General features: G+C 39.7%; 2 protein-coding genes across 2 annotated transcripts; one reads left to right on the forward strand and one right to left on the reverse strand.

Moving 5' to 3' along the window:
• Positions 1–1,821: 1,821 nt before the first annotated feature.
• Fwd (phosphatidylinositol 4-kinase beta fwd) lies at positions 1,822–14,797 on the forward strand. Its single transcript, XM_083038648.1, has 12 exons — positions 1,822–2,561; positions 7,667–7,915; positions 8,852–9,864; positions 10,039–10,156; positions 10,254–10,388; positions 10,498–10,664; positions 10,752–10,882; positions 10,967–11,197; positions 11,281–11,574; positions 11,674–12,050; positions 12,172–12,644; positions 12,737–14,797. Exons 2-12 carry the CDS (start codon positions 7,731–7,733, stop codon positions 12,922–12,924), a joined length of 3,312 nt encoding a protein of 1,103 aa, XP_082894774.1. The 5' UTR covers positions 1,822–2,561; positions 7,667–7,730; the 3' UTR covers positions 12,925–14,797.
• Positions 14,798–15,219: 422 nt separating this feature from the next.
• LOC145936430 (protein ST7 homolog) lies at positions 15,220–17,661 on the reverse strand. The gene is made up of 2 exons (XM_083038654.1): positions 16,895–17,661; positions 15,220–16,724 (listed from the first exon to the last, which is right to left on the reverse strand). Exons 1-2 carry the CDS (start codon positions 17,322–17,324, stop codon positions 15,601–15,603), a joined length of 1,554 nt encoding a protein of 517 aa, XP_082894780.1. The 5' UTR covers positions 17,325–17,661; the 3' UTR covers positions 15,220–15,600.
• Between the last annotated feature and the right edge of the window lie 2,907 nt (positions 17,662–20,568).

The raw sequence follows: 20,568 nt of genomic DNA on the forward strand, positions 1-20,568 counted from the left end.
ATTGCGTACAAATGCGAGATAGAATCGCGAGCAACATCGTCGGCGCCGGAGGCCGCGAGAAGAAAGCAAAAGGCCGCGCTGTATGAAAGGAAAGCAGCATATACGGATCCGTAAGGCCATAACGCATGGCTGCATTTGGAGCACCTAATGCTCTCCAAACTCTGCTCGGTTTATCCGGCCGCCTATCTCAGGCTGCGTGTGTCGCAGCCGGGTGCAGCTGCACTCGTGGCTGCACGACCTTTCCCCACTCGAATTAATGTCCCCTCCCCCCTTTCCATCCGTATTTCGTGCCGTTGCCAACCTAACAATGAGATAATAATTCCTCGACCGGGGCCGTTCGTTATTCAGGCGCGGCACTGCAAATCGTCGCCCAGAACGAATCTAAATGAGTCATACACGCGGGAAATTCCACGAAAATATTTCACTCTAGATCATAAAAAAAAAGATGGAAATTCTTCCGATGAATTAAAATTTCCAAAACAAAAATTGCACGTTTTCAATCTCATATCGATATTTCGTATCATATGTTTATCTCTGAAAGCGATATGAATTATTGAATACAAGGTTTACGAGAGATAAGACGAGTTTTGATGCAGGCATACTTGGAGAATTAATTACTATCTTCATTATTATATTACTATTATTACCATTATATAATATTTTATTATATTATTATATGACGCATTATTATATTATTTTTATGTATAGAGATTATCTTTTCTTTCTTCGATCACGTTTCCTGACGTGATGACGTGTCGTCTTTTCTTCGTAAAAAAAAAGATGACTGCTAATTAAGCCAAGACTATCACTTAAGATATATAACATTGCCCGACGATTTTCTTATCTCAATATGCTGTCATCCCGTTCGGTTGATAGCGCGTCAGCTTACATATCTCAGCACCGTCATTGCCTCTACGTCGAACAATGCCGGAGTAAAGTGACAATGAGATGAAACGCTGTCAATACGGCAATGAGTATTGCTAGCGCTATGATATAATAGCCGCCGTTGGTGGAGAATTATGTGCGCCCCTTGTATAGTGAGAAGACGATAAAATCGTCCATTATTGCTGTTTAAGAGTGATTTAAACTGTCAATAGAATCGTTATGTTATGCATTTTTCTTTTTTCTTTTTTTATTTTGTGGCATGCGGATGCACGTGCGATATTGAATGTATATAAACAAAGTTATGTAAATTATTAGAATATTAGATTTTTTTTTCTTCAAAAGAAGTATTCACATTCTTGTATTAATTTGCATTCGAATGAGAAACTTATTTTTATCCGCCACGTGTTTATCTAATGATGCGCAAGCGACGTACAAGTGTTTTACATGCATATACATAGTATATCAAATCGAGTCAAGTAGTGCGTTATACTAATCGAAATATATATATATATATATATCATTATCAGCGAACTATTTTAAGACGGAAGTTAATGAATCACTCGTGCTTTGCATGATATACACATAAAATCGAAAATCTTTACACATTATATACATCTATATATTATCTTTTGTTTTTTAATTGTATACGAAATTTATTCTTCGAAATGTATTCATTTATGATTATCACTCTTGATCATCATGATTAAATTTTTTTTATTCTTTCTTTATATAGCGAACTATATAAATGCAAAATCTAACTCGGATTCAAATACATTTCCAGTCGAGTACGACAAAGATATTAGCTCGATCGCTTTCGATTAAGAAATTTAATAGATTTAAAGCGATTAAAAGAATAATTCTATCGCGAGAGAAAGCGCTGTCAAATTTCGCGCGTTCCACCACGTGACTCGCACGTGGCCCGGCGATTCGCTCATACGCTCCTGTCACTGCGCAGCCGCGGTTCTGGTCTCCCGGAGTTGGCGTCCGTTGCGTTGGCAGCAGTGCGCCGCCGAGTCAGTGTTCAATGTGTCGTGCGATAAACAACAACGTCGGGTCCGGGCGAGCACATCCGTTGTCCTTTTAGCTGTCGCTTCACGCAAGCATCACGTACGTCGAAGCGCAATATTTGTGCGCTCGCACGCGCGAGGAGACGCGTCCGGATATCGCCGTAAACCGTGTGTGTCGTCGCTGCAACTTCACGTTAGTGGTGGTGGTGCATCGTCGTCCAACATCCGTCCGCTCTGTCGCGTAACGATGCATCGCGCGCATCACGTCCGCGACGACGGAGTCGCGATCGACGCGCGTTGTTGGGCGTAGCCGGCGGCAGCGAGAAACGAGCCGAGGAGCGTGCGTGTGTAACAAAAGCCTCGTGTGGGAACGCGCCGCCGTCGTTGGTCTGCCATTGTGCGCGGGATCCTTCGCGGGGACCCCAAACCCTCGGTGCACCCGTACTCGTGCGCGAGTGTGAGAGCGTCGTGTGAGAGAACAGAGACGCGGGACGGGCACCTACATATAATCGCACCCTTCGTTCCCGGCCGCTGGAACAATATTTCCGGTAAAACTCGACGCGCCTAGGAGGATCAGCCGGGAGGAACGACGAGGGTCAGAGACGTGCGAGGCATGTCGTCGTAGCATCGTACAAACTCGTGGCCAAGTCTCGTGGATTCGAGCGCGAGGTGAGTGTGGACGTTGACGTTGTTGACATTTCGCAGCGTCGTCGCAGAGGATTGATTCCTCCTCCATTGAAGGATGGTGCGACGACGATGACCGGCGGCGGTGCATAGTATAGAGTATAGAGAGAGGAATGTTTGCAGTATTGTGTCAACACGCGCCGACACGCAGGAAACGCTCGCTCTCGCGCGCACAGCATGGCACACCCATCTCGCTGCGTGAGCGAGCGAGAATACACGAGCGTGTCGGCGCGGTGCCAGGAGACGCTCGCGCGGCGCGGCGAAACGGAGAGGCGGGGTATAGCATACATACGTAGATCGAAATCGCGAAAGATCGCCGTCGCGGATTCTGCGTAGCGAGAAAAGAGCACGCGAGCATCACCATTACGACTCGTTGGATTTTTTTCGATCGCGATGCGAGCAAGTGGGTTCAGATTCTCTAAACTCTAAAGTTTACAGCACAATGTAAACAAAAATAATTTCCGAGTATGTGACGATTTGTTAAATTGCCGATCTTAAGGACGTTATAATTATTAATTTTTAATATCATATTTATCTATCTGTCAAAATGAGATTCTGCAATGGAGTTTACGTTCTTGGATAACTAATTGAATTGAATTTACTGTGTAATTCGAGTTGAAATTTCGTTGCGAGAGATACGCGGTTTCTATTTATGTTTACTCTATAAAATAGCGACAATAACGTGGAAAAATTTATCGAGATTAATTCGTTCCCAAGTTAATTCGGTCACAACTAATAACCTAAATAAAATAACTAACGCGATTCGTTGTTTCTGATAATTATATAGTTAGATGATTTGCTTATTTAATGAGTACGGCGGCGCATGTTTCGGATATGATAAAGTCACGTGCACGATGAATGTAGAATGTCAAATGGCACGGTTAATTTGTAGTATTGCTTACGACGCCGGACATTGGACTTTGATGTTTACCATATCAGAAATGCGACAACTCCGTGCTAACCGCTCCGATACACATTGAAGATTCGACGTTCGCAGAAAACTTTCGCAAGGTCTTGCGATGTCGACGTTCAAGTTTCGTGGAGGCCGTCGAAAATGTCAAACGTGTCGCGCTTAAAAGGATCTTTTACATCGAAAGAGTTGAAATCTACGATCAGCGTGTCGTATATAGATGCAACAATTTCTACAATACATTATTTATTCTACGGACAAGAATATCGAAAGTTAGAAATTGAATCAGGCAAATTATTTTGCATCTCGTAAAAGTGCTAATAATTCGACAACGCGATTTGAAAGCGAAGAAAGTTCAGAATGTCTCAGCAGTTTCGAGACATTCCAAATGATTCTCCAGTCACCGTTTTAATTTATTACGCATATAAACTCTTTAATTTATTCACAATTTTTCTGACATTTTGCATCCGCAGTTTATTTTATGCGAATCGCATGTAGATCATTGTTTAACCACGGGATACCGGTTTAAACATTCCGGTGTCTTTTTACGCGTCTCGATGTCGCGAACAAAATTTCGCGAGAGCTTTTTAATCGCGAAGGGAAATCCTCGTTTATTCACTACGATGCGCGTTCGGCTTTCTAGCGCGAGTTTCACGCCTACGCGCGTGAAGACGCGCGCCTAATCACGCTCCTAAAACTCGTCCAAGTCCGAGAGTCGATCGCCGACGCCGATTATTAGATCATCGACGGAATTCGTACAACAGCCCGCATTCACGTCCGCCTCGTACTAGACGGGGAATTAATCATTAAATAAGAAAAAAGAGGCGTATTCTAGACATTGCGCCAGTACGATGCTGATCGTTCATAATAAATGTTAGCAGTTGAATTATATTGATAGATACGTATCGTGATTAAAAGATATCGAACTGCGAAGCGTTAAAACAAATTTCTCCTTTGAGATATTATCTCACACATTTATAAATAATAAATAATGCGTATGCAATGTGAAATTTAATGATTACAAATCATGAAAAAAATTTGTTACCAATTGTTGGGCGGATGTTTATTTTTATACTCGATATAACGTGCGTCGATATTCGCTATCGCGAATGAACGGATACGGGTTGGTTCAAATATGGAGAAAATTGAATACTGAAATATGTATATACAAAATATGTGCATGATTTGTGTAATTTCTATATAAATTTTATATAAATTATTATTATTCCACGCTGTGATTCTTAAATGTTCGATACTCTTAGCATGACTACTTACAAAGTACTGTCTTGTTTAATTTCTAAATAAATATAAAGGAGAGACGAGAGTCTCGATACACACTTTTACATTAACAAAAGTCGCAATTTTGGAATACGTTCGTAACATCGTATATACGCACCGGTACCGAAGCAGATCGGTGAAAGCATATGGTTCCATAGGCGCGTCGTGAGTTTCGAGTCGACAGACTGCGGCGGAATTTTGCAACCGATCCGTATGTCGAGATAGAAACCGCGGTTCCGCACCGTAACACCCGCGCCGCAATCTTTAAATTACTACGTTTTACTGTGTGTCACGTGGAGGATATTTCGCATTTATCGTTTTAACGCGCATAATAAAGAATTATTCGATGACGAAAACTTCGCGATCGAATCCTTCAATAATAATGATTGATAGACGATTGATTTTATCGACAATATGTTTGTATAATTATAACAATTATTTAGAAGAAGATAGTTTAATGTTTCAACATTTTTATTATCATGATGACTTCCAGACATGTTATTTTATATACAGATTTATGAAATTTATCGTCGAGTCCGAACGTTTTTGCAAGTTTTTATGTCCACACAATTCGCTGAAAAAATTAGCTTGATTGTTGAAATTAATGATTGAGAAATAGCACCGATCGAAGCTCGAAGTAACGTGTGATTTGTGTTTGCATTAGAATTCGTAAAAGGATGAAATTGAATGAAGCAGTTGTTCTTCAACAAGAGCATTTGTTTTCTACGTAACTTTCATATAACTCAACAGTGTAGAATTTTTTTTTTTTGTACTCTCGTTTATCCGCGGGTTATAATTGCGTAGAATGGAGCCCGCTTTAACTACGTCAGGAAGAGATCCTAGAAAGTATTCGAATTGATAAAAAGTCGCACTTTCTAAACTGTCTGTGTATTGCGGCATCGTAACTTTTTCCATTCGCGTTACCGTCAACGTGGACACTCGGCGAATCCGGCGACCTTTTGTCAACTCTAACATTTCTTCCGATTGTGTTGACTCAAATGTACACTCCTCACAATAATTAAGAGATCAAAAAAAATTGTCTGAAAAATAGGCAAATTTTAAATAGCTGTAACTTTGTTTAAAAAACAGTTATGACCTTTCAAAAGTAGAGATTTCAAGCTTTGAAACTCTTTTTTAAAATTTAAATTCTCATTTTTTGAAACAAAGTTACAGCTATTTAAAGTTTGCCTATTTTTTAGACAATTTTTTTTTATCCCTTAATTATTGTGAGGAGTATATATGCATGCATTTTTTCACGATTAATGTTTTGATAGTGTTGGTTAATTTGAACACAATATTTAATTGCTGTGTATTTAAAGAAAGCATCGAGATATATATCATACATACAGCTACATATTTTGCGACAATCTGATTTTAAGACAATTCGAAAAAATAAGATCCTTAATTAATTTGAAGCTATTTTTTTTATGGCGCAGATAGGTTCTACAATGAACCTTTTATGACGGGAAAATTGCACGATAAATTTACGTCGGTCTGTGAATAATTGCTAAAAGGAAATCACAAATATTATCTGGGGCGCGTATTGACCCTCCTAACAGATGCGCGATTTCCGGTTGAAGTGAACAAAAGCTCCCGTATTCTTTTCGCGCGCATTATATAACCAATTAATTTTGCAACGCTGTGCATGTGAATCGGGAAGAGTGTATGTGTATATGTGTGTCTTTTGTTGTGTATATTAATTAAATAAGATACGGCACACACTCTCTCTCTCCGATTCGAGATACTGATTCCGTTATCGCATTTGACATATCGTTTGATAACGACGCGTGTTCTTCTTGTGTCAGCGGTTGTCGTTGACATTATATTAAGTCGTGTATGTAGTTTTATTCGTGTTATGAGTGGTAGTCGAGATTGCATGCGGAAAATGATATAATTCGCCGGTTATCGGTTTGCGCTTCCAAAAATAATGAGAATACCGGAAATGTATCTCGTTTCTTTTCGTACAAGCACAATTTCGTAATTGTTTCGTCGTTTCATCCTTTTACGAATTCTATAATGCAAACACAAATCACACATTATTTCGAGCTTCGATCGATGCTTTTTCTCTAGCATTAATTTCAACAATCAAGCTAATATTTCCAGCGAATTATGTGGACGTAAAAATTTGCAAAAACGTTCGGACTCGACGATAAATTTCATAATCTGTATATAAAATAACATATCTGGAAGTCACCCATGGTAATAAAAGTTGAAATACTAAACTATCGCTTCTTAATAATTGTTATAATTGTGTCTGTTGTGAGGCTTTTCCTCGCGTTTGCACATGCCATGTGACATTCGAGGCCACGTCTAGTATTGATTAGGATCTGTCCTTTGCGATATGATACGTCTGTTTCTATGCCGTCAGTCAATTTATCGCGATATGATTATTTATCGCAAAGTGTCATTTTAAAAATTGTAACCGAAGAGTCTACACAACAGCTCGTTAGGATATCTACTGTACTATTGTATATATTATCATTTGCAATACGTGGTGTACACACACATACATATCATATAGATATAATCAATCATATATATATATACACACACACACACACAAAATACAATAAGACCTTCATTTTTTCCTGTACTTTTTATCGCGATATGATTATAGAGATATCATTTTCAAAATCATAATGTGTACACACACAACAATCCGTTATGTTCTGCTACATGTATTATATACATATATTACTGCATACGATGCGGTAAATATGTTCCATGCAAATATGCATGTAATAAGATTCTTTTTTGTATCTTTTGCTGAACTCGAAATATAAAAACGTCACGTGCGCGCGTTGAGGATGCGTGCTTTCCTTCGTATTTGAGTTATGTGCATTCCTCCGCGAGAAATGAGAGACGATTTAGAGGTTTACGTTTTGTTTTTTTTCTTCTACAGGTGAAGCTCCAGCATGGCCAGCAGATGACTGTTAGCCGAGCCGGTGCTCGTACTCGACTCTAATATGAGCGAAGTAGTGGCAGTAACGCCGACTGGTGGACCTACTCGCCAGGAAAGCGTGACACACATCAAGCGGCACAAACTGGCCAGCTGTAATGTTCCTCTCGTACACGGTCGGCCAAATCCGACGATCGTCAGTCCGCGTAGCAGACTGACCACCCATCAACGAAATCACAGTTTGGACTTTAGGTATAGGATTTTCATTTCGTCATTCTCTTGCTTTTATTATATCGCGCGCATATGTCATTTTCCCAATATATTTCCGAGCCACTTTGCGCGAGCTATTTGCGAGCCGTGTGACGCGTCTCTATACGTCCTGGCACTTGTTGAATAAGCGGACGTAAAGCCGTGTTATGCGCACGCCGCGATTATGCGATCGACGCCACTCGTCTTCGACGGCTAAATTGACGAGAAAATATGTGGAGAAGTTATGTCGTACATAAATTGAGGAATATATGAGGTATTCGAATTGGCTGCACGACGACGATAACAGCGATGGAGACGTCATCAATATTAATAATCGCAACCGCACGCGGTCTATCCTATCTATTCTCTTCGCGTTTTTGCAGCCGCCAACTGGAGCCGGCTAACGTTACATGCATACAATTTGCTTCAATCGAAATACGTCACAAAAAGATTTACCGAAAAGTAGATTAAAATTAAAGAAAATAGTTTGAATGTTTAAAAAAAGTAATGTTTTAATAATACGCGAATAGCTTTATTTTGTACCTGGAAATAGAATCTTTTAAAACATAATGTATTTTAAAAGAAAGAAAAAATATAAAATGTATCAAGATAAGAAATATAATGACAGTAAACAATTGACGATAAAGACACAAGTGCACGAATGATATTATTAAATATTTTAAACACGTATTAAAAAGATGAAATACTAGATACGGATAGTAACTCAAGTAAACGATCTAATTATATAGATTATGATCTAAAACGTGTATTTTTCTGCAAAATAAAGTTAAAATTACATTTCATACATTTCTACATATATCTTCTTCATACATTAAAAAATCAAGAGTATATGCAAATCTAAAATAGTCCGTACAATTTTAGAAAATTAATCGAGAGAATATACTTGTTAACTATAAAATTGTCGATTATTATTCCTAGATCAATGGGTATCCTACTACCGCCGGTACCTCAGGCGGCCGCAACGACGCTGACGCATCATCACAGGAACCGAAGTCTGGACTCTGCTTTGCAACGGATCCCGGAGGTGGACGTGACACCGAGTCCGGAATGCGAGAATCCCGCTCCTTCATCGGTCTCTAAGACGACAACGGTATCGTCGTCATCGTCGTCATCGTCGTCGTCATCGTCATCGTCGGGGTCATGCGGGAAGGGCGCTCGCACCGCGCGGGAACGCGAGGATTTGGCCAGTCTCGGTTCTGACGACTCCGGCATCCTGTGCGGCTCCGACAGTGGCTCGAGCGACGCCACGAATGCGCCCGCCACCCGGGAGTCCAGCGTGGATCATTTGCACAGCCGCGAGAGCCTCGACTCGTCCGTGTCGCAGCCGGGGGACTCGGTGTACTCAATCGATGTGGTGGACGGTATGGAGAACGGTATGGAGAACGGTACCGGTGTGGTGTCGGTGTCGATGTCGGTGTCGATGTCGGTGCCAGTGTCGCCCGTGGAACTGTCCACGCGTCTCAGTGATAGTCCGACGTCTCCCGTATCCCCCAATGACAAGACCAACGATCGTGATTGTCCGCGATCGTACAACGACACGAACGTTGTTGGTGAACCTTGCTCGCAAGAACCGCGAATTACTAACGCGAATGTGCGAGAACGCAATGGTGACGATTATCAGCACCAGGAACGCGCCGAAATCTACCAAGGCGCTATAACGCAAATGGCATCACCGCCGTCCGATACGAGTCAAAATGAGTTGGCCGGAGCGGCCATGACCCTCTGCTGCGGTACGACTGCGACACAGCAACAGGAAGCCGAGACGGTGAAGAAGCAGCCGGATGTTATCCGTCGACAGCAGCAAGAGACGAAACAACCGAAACCGTCAGAAGGCTGTCTGTTGCGACTCTTCGAGAGTCAAATATTCGACATGTCCATGTCTATTTCCTATTTGTTCAATTCGAAAGAACCCGGCGTTCAGAGTTATCTAGGTATAATGAATATTAAAAATAATTAATTTTAACATGTTTGTTAATTTTATCATGTTCATTATTCATAAAGTAATAATTATTATAAGATAAACAATAACATTTGTAATTTTCATTATATATGAATTTCTAAACTTTATATCGAGATGAGAAAATTACAAAATAATAATTTTGTAGGTAACAAGATGTTCAGTTTTCCGGATAACGATGTGGACTTTTACTTACCGCAGTTAGTTGTGATGTATATACAACTTCACGATATAACAGAAGTCCTTTATCCATATCTTGTCTATAGGTAAATATACTCGCGCATTAAAAGATTATTTGATTGTGCGTCTTACAAACCGCGATAAAATTAAAATGAGAATTAAAATTACACGAATCAATTGCAGATGTAGACAATCGGCAGATTTCTCTTTAAAATGTGCCTGGTTGTTAGACGCGTACAGTTCTGATGCTCATTTACCATCAAAAAAGAAGTCTCATGGGACCAAATTGAAAAATCTTATCCTGTCAGATGAACTCAGGTAAGAGCAATAAATATACTTAGGGAGTAATTTACGGAGATCACGAGCGATTTTCGATAGATCATACGCGTATAAAACAAAATTTATTTCTAAGCGTGTAACATTTTAGGCCAAAAGGAAATGAGAGTCGAAAGCAGCGTGTCGCTGGATTGCAAGTTCCTGCATCATCACCATTGCCCTCGGCGCAAAATCTTACGTCGCCGAATAAGAAAACCCACCAAAGATCTCAGTCCGACGCTACTGGATTGTTCCAGACTATTCGCCGTAGTCATTCCGGTAATTATTTAAATAAATACGCATATAAATATAATAAATTTTAATAAGATTATTCAATCTTCTATATCGCGTATTTGTCTTTGAAAGGTATAATAAATAAAGTAAGTCTTGGGGACCTGAGCTCTGGTCGAGCGTTTGACAATGGCTGTACCTGCTTCTATTCCTGCCAAGGTGTGGTGAACGATTTGCGAGGCCAAAAAACAGATTGTTTCTGCAATGTGAGTTACTATTTTTGTACGAGACAGTAAATGTTGCACTTGAAACGGTGAATTAATATAAAAACTTATATCTCTTGTACACAGGCACCTCGACTCGCGCCAGAATTCGAATTTATTCAAGCGTTAATAACAATTGGTAAATTGCTCGGGACTATCCCAACAAAGGAAAGTAAAACCGTTCAACTAGTAGCAGAGCTCAACACGCTTAATTTGAATCTCCCTGCAAGAGTGTGGTTGCCTTTGCACAGTACGATACCTCATCATATCGTGCGGGTTCCGCCACAGTATGCCGCTGTTCTTAACAGCAAGGACAAGGTACGGACATTTCGCTATATATCATATTCTTTACAGAATTTATTATTTGAATATCGATTTTTCATGATGATATTATTGCACAGGCACCCTATATAATATATGTAGAGGTATTAGAAGTGGAAGATTTATACACGTCGCCCGTGCCGACAAAAATAATGGGCAGTTCATTGAGGCATACCAAGTCCGAGGAAAATTTAACGGGCGGCGAGCAATCCAACATATCCACTTCCGATAGTCAGCAGAATTTAGCGGTGCGACAGACACCTGTAAAAAATATTTCGCCTTACTCTGTTAGGAATACAGACGTGACATTTAATTTTCCCGACGATGATCCTAACGATTGTTGGAGTCAGGAGGATGACGAGATTACGCAGCAGGTGAGTACATAATTTAATATTCGTATTTCCAAGCAACATATATAGATTTTTTAAATTCTACTTTCTATTCTAATTTTTTCCCCATTCACTTCTGTTCAGTATTTACAGCTTCGTAAGCCGAAAGATCGAGATACCATATCGCAATTAAGTCAAGAATCGTCCGACAGCAGAGAACCGATCTTCGCGCCGGGTGATATCAAGAGAAGATTGAGCGAGATGGCAGCTACGCCCAGCGCGACTTTTAGCCACGATCCCGAGGATCCATCGGCGGCGGTCCTTAAGGAACCGTGGGAGCAAAAGCAACGACGCATAAGAACTTCCAGTCCGTATGGGCACTTGGCGTCTTGGAGATTACTCGCCGTGATCGTGAAATGTGGCGACGATCTCAGGCAGGAACTTCTCGCCTCGCAGTTGCTTTCGATGTTGCAGAAAATTTGGCAGGACGAACGAGTGCCGCTCTGGGTGCGGCCATACAAGTAAGAGCGATGACTTATTACTAGACATTTTTCATCCAAATAAATTTTTAATGCGAAATATAAATTTTTAAAAAATTCTCTTTTACTCTTGAATAATAATTTTATTTCGTCTCACACACAGAATACTGTGTTTGTCCAACGACAGTGGTCTGATCGAACCGATCCTGAACACCGTCTCGCTCCATCAAGTGAAGAAGCAGTGCCAATTAACGCTTTTCCAATACTTCGAACGAGAGTTCGGCCCTTCTACCTCAGAGGCATTCCGCATGGCGCAGAATAACTTCATTCAGAGTTGCGCCGCGTATTGCCTGGTCAGCTATCTTATTCAAGTAAAGGACCGTCACAACGGCAATATTTTGTTGCATAGCGACGGTCACTTGATCCACATAGATTTCGGATTCATTCTTTCGACTTCGCCAAGAAATCTCGGCTTCGAGACCAGTCCGTTCAAGTTGACGCCCGAGTTCGTCGAAGTGATGGGCGGCAATCAATCCAAGCTCTTCGAAGAATTTAAGAGTCTCATTCTTCAAGGTTTAATCGCGGCACGGAAGCACATGGAGAAAATAGTCAATCTTGTTGAGATCATGTTGTCGGGTAAGTAATACTGATCGTGCATATATATTCGCGTTCGCGTGCACCTTGAAATCCGCACATCTCAATGGGTTTTATCGATTTTTTTTCCGCAGGCTCTCAACTTCCGTGCTTTCGCAGTGGTGGGGCGGCGACTGTTCAAGGTCTCAAGAATAGATTCCACCTCACGCTAACAGAGGATCAATTACGTCGGCATGTTGAGGATTTGGTCGAAGGCAGCATTCATTCGTGGTCCACTAAACTCTACGATCGATATCAATATTTCGCAAACGGTACTCTTTAATATCAAGATTAATAGCTCTTTCTGTCGTGTTTTGACTAAAACTACTTTTTCGTAAGATTGCAAAAAAGACATTAACGTGTTGTGGTACTTCTCCCACACAATTTTTACACTTAATAGTGGGGTCAATCGCCAGTGCGCGTACCGACCAGTAAGCGTACTTTCAAGTTAGTCTGCCGCGTTGGGAAATCTGTTTTTGTATTATAATAACGCGTGATAACAGATAAAGATAAATTAATTATACATTGCTGTTTATTTTAATTCGCGTTGCAGATAATCTCCGCAGTTATTTGATAAAAGAGTTTGCTTAAATTGCGTTATACTGTGAAAGACAGCTCTACAAGTTTCAATGTGCAAATAAAGAATAATTTCGATCAATACAAACGGTTGCACAATGACGCAAAAGAAAAAGACATTCTTTTTAAGCATGTGAGCTGATTTCGATTGGGCTCAGCGCTATTTTCTAGCATTCCACAAGCACAAATGACGCTTAGAGTGGAAAAAATTGCTTTCCTCTTGATTATATAGACAGCCTCGATGAGGCTAGACATATAGAATTCGGATAGATCACTATTCTTCGAGTTTTACATTATTCCTTACTTTCGTGGCGAGTAGGAACGATACGAAATATTTTTAGCAAAATTCAAAGCGATCTCGGCATTTGATAAATTAAAAAGAAATCTCGATTAGGATAATGGAATATATGTGAATATTTTAAGAGAACTTGAAAGAATTGGTTTAGCGAGAGTGATGTAAGCGCGCTTCGTTGAAAGTTAAAAATATTTATCGTCGTTTGAATTAGGTAAAATGAAAGAAGGAATAATCTCTATGAGAATTTTGGTACCCAGTTTGATTACATATATCCACTATATATATATATATATATATACATACATATATATAATGTTTTTTGTTCGATACATTAAGACTGCTGTTGTTTACGTATGCCTCGATTGACAAATTACAAATTATAGTCATCGCAGTGCAGACATGACGTCGTTGACTAAACGCGTTGGACTGCTAAATCGAGTGTAATTTATATAAAGAGCGTAATTTGTTAAAGGTGCCTTATTTGTGTAGAGAAATAGTGAAGACGATCAAATCTAGATGGTGAAGTGATGCGTCAATGTGGCAATCTTAGCGTGAAGTTGATCGATCGAGATACAGACACTTTGTAATTTGTATATATAACAAAAAAGAAAAAAAACTTTGCGTGTGGACTTTCGTAGATAAATTTGCGGCAATAAAAAAAAAGTAGAACCTACTTCCAGTATCGAAATCGGAATAAATTTCCACCTACGAAGATTTTATCACAATTCTGGCGAGTACGCGAGAGAGAGCTACGTACAAAATATAGGCTTCGATATTAGCGGGAGGTGAATACTCAAAATATTTCCTACTTCGTAGATTAGTACTCTTCGGTAAATACATCTAATTGTACACGCGATAAAGAATTAAGGACTAAGCATTATTATATACTAGCGAATCTTAAGGATCACATTTGAAAGTTTTTACATGTTCTTATATTACGTAAATTACATTTATTTTCTCCCCCCCCCCCCCCCCCCATAGCCGTGGATGCGAAGAGTATTGTAGCTTTGTGTACGGAGGATAATATTATTTAATCGTAATTCTTCGCGTATGTCCGTTTAAAAAAAAAGTAAATTATATAGATATATAGATATATATATATATATAAACTCTAAAGAGATATTGTACATAAAATGACAAATTTTATCACCTTATTATACTATATTGGTTAAGAATCTAATCGAGGATGAATGTTCGAAGCAAAATCAAAGTTGCTGAAGCTAGCCCGGAGTACTGGAGAGACCTGGGCTCTCTGACTTCCAAGTGTCTTATATATTATCTCTTTCTCTATCTTTTCTTCTTCTATCATAACCGTTTCATATGACAGATGGGCAGACCAGAAATCAGATATATTGTAAAAACCGATCGAGAGAATGTGAATTTAATCCGTCGATTTTCTTCGACGCATCGATTATTGTCTCTTATTTTCATTTTCAGCGAATTCGCATAAAAATTGTATAATATTATACGTGTGATTAATGTGAGAGATTTTAACGTTCTCATTGTTACTATGTAAGAATGATTGCGGAGGAATATACACGAAAAAAAAGAAAAAAAAAAAAAAATCAATTCCTCTTACTCCCGGTCAACTGAACACATCCGAACTTTCTGTTCTGTTGACACGTGAAACGTCAAGATCTCTGATTTGCCTTGATCTTTCACCTCATTACGAGCTATTAATAATATCAATTATTGAATAAATACAAATGCGATAAAACAAAGAGAATTTATTTAGCACCCAGTTGTCGTTTCACATAAATTTATATCGTTGCGTTTCAATGCTCGTTTAACGTTAGCGATTATTTCGACAAATAAGTAACGAGAAAAAAAATGTCTAATTCTGTATTACTTTTACATTCACTCTAGCGTTTCATAGATTCGATGAACTTACGATACGAGATAAACAATCATCGCTACGAGATATTACAATATCAGTCATGAGAAAATTGCAAATTGGAGCTTGTTTACACATTTATATACGTACCCGATAGGAGGGTGACTACGAATAGAAGAAATGAAGCAATAAGTATATTGCGAATATCACAATAAGTCTTAATTTAATGGAGATCATGTGGAAACACAGCCTTATTAGATTCTAGAGAGCTGTTGCAATAAATTAGAGGGCAATATAGTTTCCAGCTTGTCGAGAATGTAATAAAATGGATGGGAGAACCAGGCGAGCATCGAGCGGGCAACTACGCCCATAGTGTCCGGGTACTGATGAGTCAGCAGGGCCAAGAGTGCGGTGAACGAGCACAGACCGGCGGTGAAGAGGATGAAGAAGGGCAGTTCCTTCTTCGGGTAGACGCTGACATCGTGAAACGACGGCAAGAGTTCCCGGTCGGCACATTCGGTACACGTGGGATATGGATAGAACAGATGCCCGCGCTCGAGCGGATACGGCAACATCCTGAACGTGCCCTCCCATGTACAGTGGAGCAGATTCAAAGCGCCTTCTATCTGCTTCCAGTGTGCTAAGTGGAAGAACGCGTATGCTATCGCCTCGGAGTCGCCGCGCTTCAGGACGTGTTCCGGCGGGAGAATGAGCGGCTTCATTTCCAGGAGATACTTGGGTACATGAGGATTGAATTCCACGGCCCGATGAATCGCTTCTACCGCCGACATTTCGGCGGTGGTCAGACCGCGCTTGCTGGCGATATCGGGCGAAAACTTGTCCGCCACAAGACGTGCCTTCAGCAGAGCCGCCGTGTAGCAGATGGTCGCCGATTTCGGCAGACTGATGTCGTCGTACTTGGCCAGCACGGCTTGTACGTCCGCGTACGCCTGCATCTCCAGCAGGGTCTCGATCAAATTCTCGTGGATGTTCAATACATTCATGATCGGTGGTACCTCCTTCGTGAGGTCGCGAAACATTTTCACCGCCTCCTTCAGCTTTCCCAACTTTCGCGCGCACATCGCTAATCTTCTTTTGATGTAGATCAACACGTTCGTGTCCCGCCTATGTATCGCTTCGGCTATGGAGCCCTGGTGCTGGGTATTTTGCGATTTTCTATAATTGTTCTCAGCCACTTTTAGAGCTTGCTTCAGGATCTTCTCCGCCTCGATAATCGTAGTAGCCTCCTCTTCCGCGAGAAGAATATAAGCTGGCGCACAATCAGGATTACGATCGAGAGCACTGTGTGCAGCTTGTATTCTCACTACTGGATTGCGCTCTCTCCAAGCTGTTTGCATGATTTCGTACTCTGTTTTACCTGTATGAGAAAAATAAATTAGCTAACTTGATACTTAGAGAGAGAGACAAAGAAACCAGAATTATCTTGCTAGTTGAAGAGGCATTTGCTTATAAGCATTTCCATTTTTTAGTATAAATATTAAAATTCTTCATACACTAAAAATGCATATTGAATAGAAGGATTCCTACCTGTGTCACCCTCGCAAGTGAAGAACGTCTGATGATCCTGAGCAGACAGATTCATATCGTAGTACGTGAGGGGCTCCTTGTTGGTGGCCCAGTAAAATCTCTGATACTCCGCACCCCTGAACAGATTAATCGGATTGCGCCAGACTTTACATTCCGGCACATTCTGCTGATTCGAGGAACCACCGGAGCCGTTCAGGCTCGAGTTATTTCCATCATTAGCGCTATCACCGCCGCCGATCCACGGCGAGATATGGTTCAGAGATACCTGCTCGATGAACGAGGTGCCGTATTTCCTGAAGTACCACCATTCGAAGATGAGAATCAGGCCGGAGATGAGGGACGAGGTGCCGGTGAGCGCGACGTAGAATTTTGGGGTTAGGGTACTCAGGAACATCGTCGAGTCCCACATGCTGGTGAATAGCAGTGCCATTTATGCTCCCGAAGACCAAACTCGCTCGCTCCGGCGAGTTTGTACCGCGGCTGCTTCTGTCACTGAAGAGTGCACGAGCAGTTCACTTGGATTCACATCGATGACAAGCGGACAAAGAAAACGCCGCGTATTCTCCTTGCGACAGCCGACCTGACGCCGCTCCGAATTCGGTTCGCTTATACAAATTCCTTTCGTATATTCGAAGAGAAAAAAATGATGAAATGCGCGACACCACAAGTTGTAAATTCTACGGCGTCTATTGTTTACAACGTCGTCCCGGCGCGTAGTATGTAAATATTTTCAACGATGCTGAGAACATCCCGCACGAAACGAGCAAATCAGCTGCCCCCTCGATTGATAATGCAGAAGAACTTTATTATCGATTGTAAAAATATATTTAATGTAAATCAACGGTAGATGGCATGTACAGTTCAGTTGGTCTCCAGGATCGTCCGCCATCTTACTTACGACATTGTTGAATTTACGAGAACATCGTTAGTATCTCTTCTTGCTTCTTACGGATGGAACATTAATAAACTAATTGTAGTAGCACAAGTATGCGTATCGAGTAAATTAGAAAGACGTAAGTATATATACCAGATCTTATTCAAAGCACTGCGGGTATTTGATAGTATTTCGCGAATAAAAGAAACTCGCTTTATAAATAACCCACTTTTTAACGGTTTATAACCACACGAAAATTTGCGGTAGACTTCTATCTACAATTTCATGTGTATGATACAGAGAACATCTAAAGAAATAAAATCTTATTCACGATCAATTATTGAATTCAAATAAGAATAAATGTTATTGGTATTTTTTGTTATAGATGTAACATCGATTGACTTCATCAGTGGCCAATATGTATGTCGAGATAATTGGAAAAATGTGAGTACAAAATAAGATTAAATTTAAAAATAATAATATGTTGTAAAATGTAAAATAGTAATATGTTGTAAACAATATGTTATAATGACAACACAAGAGAGTCATATAACATATGCAGATAGGTCATTATAACATATTACTATTTTACATTTTATAACACATAATTATTTTAAAATTTAATTAACAAATTAACACCTTAATAATATTTTTGTCAGTAATCAGCTGACTAAGGAGTTTATTTGCTAATTAATTTTTTAAATAATATATGTTATAAAAATTTAAATAATATGTAACAGGTCGTAAAGTCGGAGTTGCCCCGACCGCCGAGCGGAGCCGAGTCGAGCCGAGCCGAGCCGAGCCGAGCCGAGCCGAGCCGAGCTCCGTGCTCGCACGTCGCACGTACGCCGCGACCGCCGCCATTACGACTTCGCGACCTTTGCGTGCTGCACGTCCCATAACTGGCACAAACCTGTTAGGTGCATTTTCGGTTGTTCGCGATCAACGTTTGCGCGCTCATCGTCGACCCGCGACAGTACAAGTGTGAGTTTAGTGTTTTTGCGTGTTTAATTATCGTGCAAATCCGATCGCGTCGCGAAATCGTGTACGACATCGTGATCGCGATTGCACGGGCGAGTCCGTTACGCGAAGCGACGCCATTTCATGAGCGAGTCTACTATGTACATGGGCGGATCGAATTACCGTTGCGCTTTCGACGCGAATTTCCGGAGTTTTTCGGCGTTGTCGATCCGATTTCTACGTCGTTGATATATAAAACATAGTGAAATGTAGTGCCCATTTCTTGGAATATCGGCGACTCCTAAGTGCGTCGTGAAGTAGTCGCCGCATCATCGTCGTTCGATGAGGCCTTCCGATAAGTAGGCCTTGAAATAAGTGGCGACGCGATACAGAGCATCGGTTTTATTCGCGCGCGAATAAGCTCTCGCGATTCTCGCGTTTTACCGAAACGCGTCGAAATGTAATGTAATGTAAAATCCGGGCGTCGCCGCTCGTCGCGAACGAAAAAAAGTAACGCGAGTGCAAGTGTTTCGAAGCTTCTACGAGAAGGAGGCCCGGGGAGGCATCGGGCAACGACGGAGCAACGATAGGGTAAATATAATTTACAGTTTATTTAACTTTTCATTTGTTATTTGTGAGATTATTTATTTATCTTCGCGATAATGATTCAAATTTTATATTGTATAATAATGAATATAAAATATCCTAGATTTTATATTTTCAAATACTTAGAATATTTAATAATAAATGTAATAATTTTTAATAATTTAATAATAAATATTTGTATATGCATAAAATATACAATTTCTACATTGTATTATATTTAAGAGATATGTAGATATAATATTTATGCAATGCGTAACTATAAATTCTTTTACTATTAAATATTTTAATTAAAATATTTAATAATAAAAATAAATAGTAAAATATTTTAATTTAAATATTTTTTATAATTATTTCTATCTTTAAAAAATATTTCTTTGCAAATTATGTTTTTTAATATCTTAAAGTAAATAACAAAAGTTAACTATGCGCATAATATAATCATTTTCTAATTAATTTTAATATTTTAAAAAATGATTTGAAATATTATAAATGATTAAATATTTTAATAATTGTTTTATATAATATATATACGTTTTATATTTTACAGATTAACATTGTCTACATCATTCCGCATCATTCCGCATCATTCCGACATTCCGCACATCAAATTGGTGAGTGTTGAATTATTTTAAAAAATTTTAAGGTAATGTATTTGTGAAAATTAAGGCTTGTGTAAGTCGTAGAACATTTTCTGTGGGTGCGTTTTAAAGATCTCTTCAAGACCTACAAAATAAGCCATCAGAAAATGTTCTACGATTTACACAGACCTTAATTTTCGCAAAAAACGTTTAAACTTTCTAGTCTTTTTCTAAAAAAGATATGTTAAATTGATTCTCGCAAATATTGTTGTCTCTTTTACTGATTAATTGTCTTGATACGCGTTGTGCGTTATATTCGTAGCATGGAGAGGCTGTCATCGCGATGGTTAGCAGTTTGACAGTTAGTCCAAAATAAAATTAAATAAAACAATATGTTTTAAATAATATGTTATTTAAAACTCGGTTAATATTTTTGACAATTATCAGCTGATAATTATCAAAAATATTAATCAAGTTTAAAGTATTATAACATATTATTTAAAACGTATTATTATTTTATTTTGGATTAATTGTCAAACTGCTAACTGCTCACTCTCGCGATGACAGCCTTTCGATGCTACAAATATAAAACACAACGCGAATCGACAGAGATGAGTTAATCAGAATTACGGAAAAGAGGCAACAATTCTTCGAGA

The sequence above is a fragment of the Prenolepis imparis genome, unplaced genomic scaffold (assembly GCF_030444845.1).
Source record: "Prenolepis imparis isolate NDT839.2.m4 unplaced genomic scaffold, iyPreImpa1.0 SCAF_5, whole genome shotgun sequence".
Lineage (NCBI taxonomy): Eukaryota > Metazoa > Arthropoda > Insecta > Hymenoptera > Formicidae > Prenolepis > Prenolepis imparis.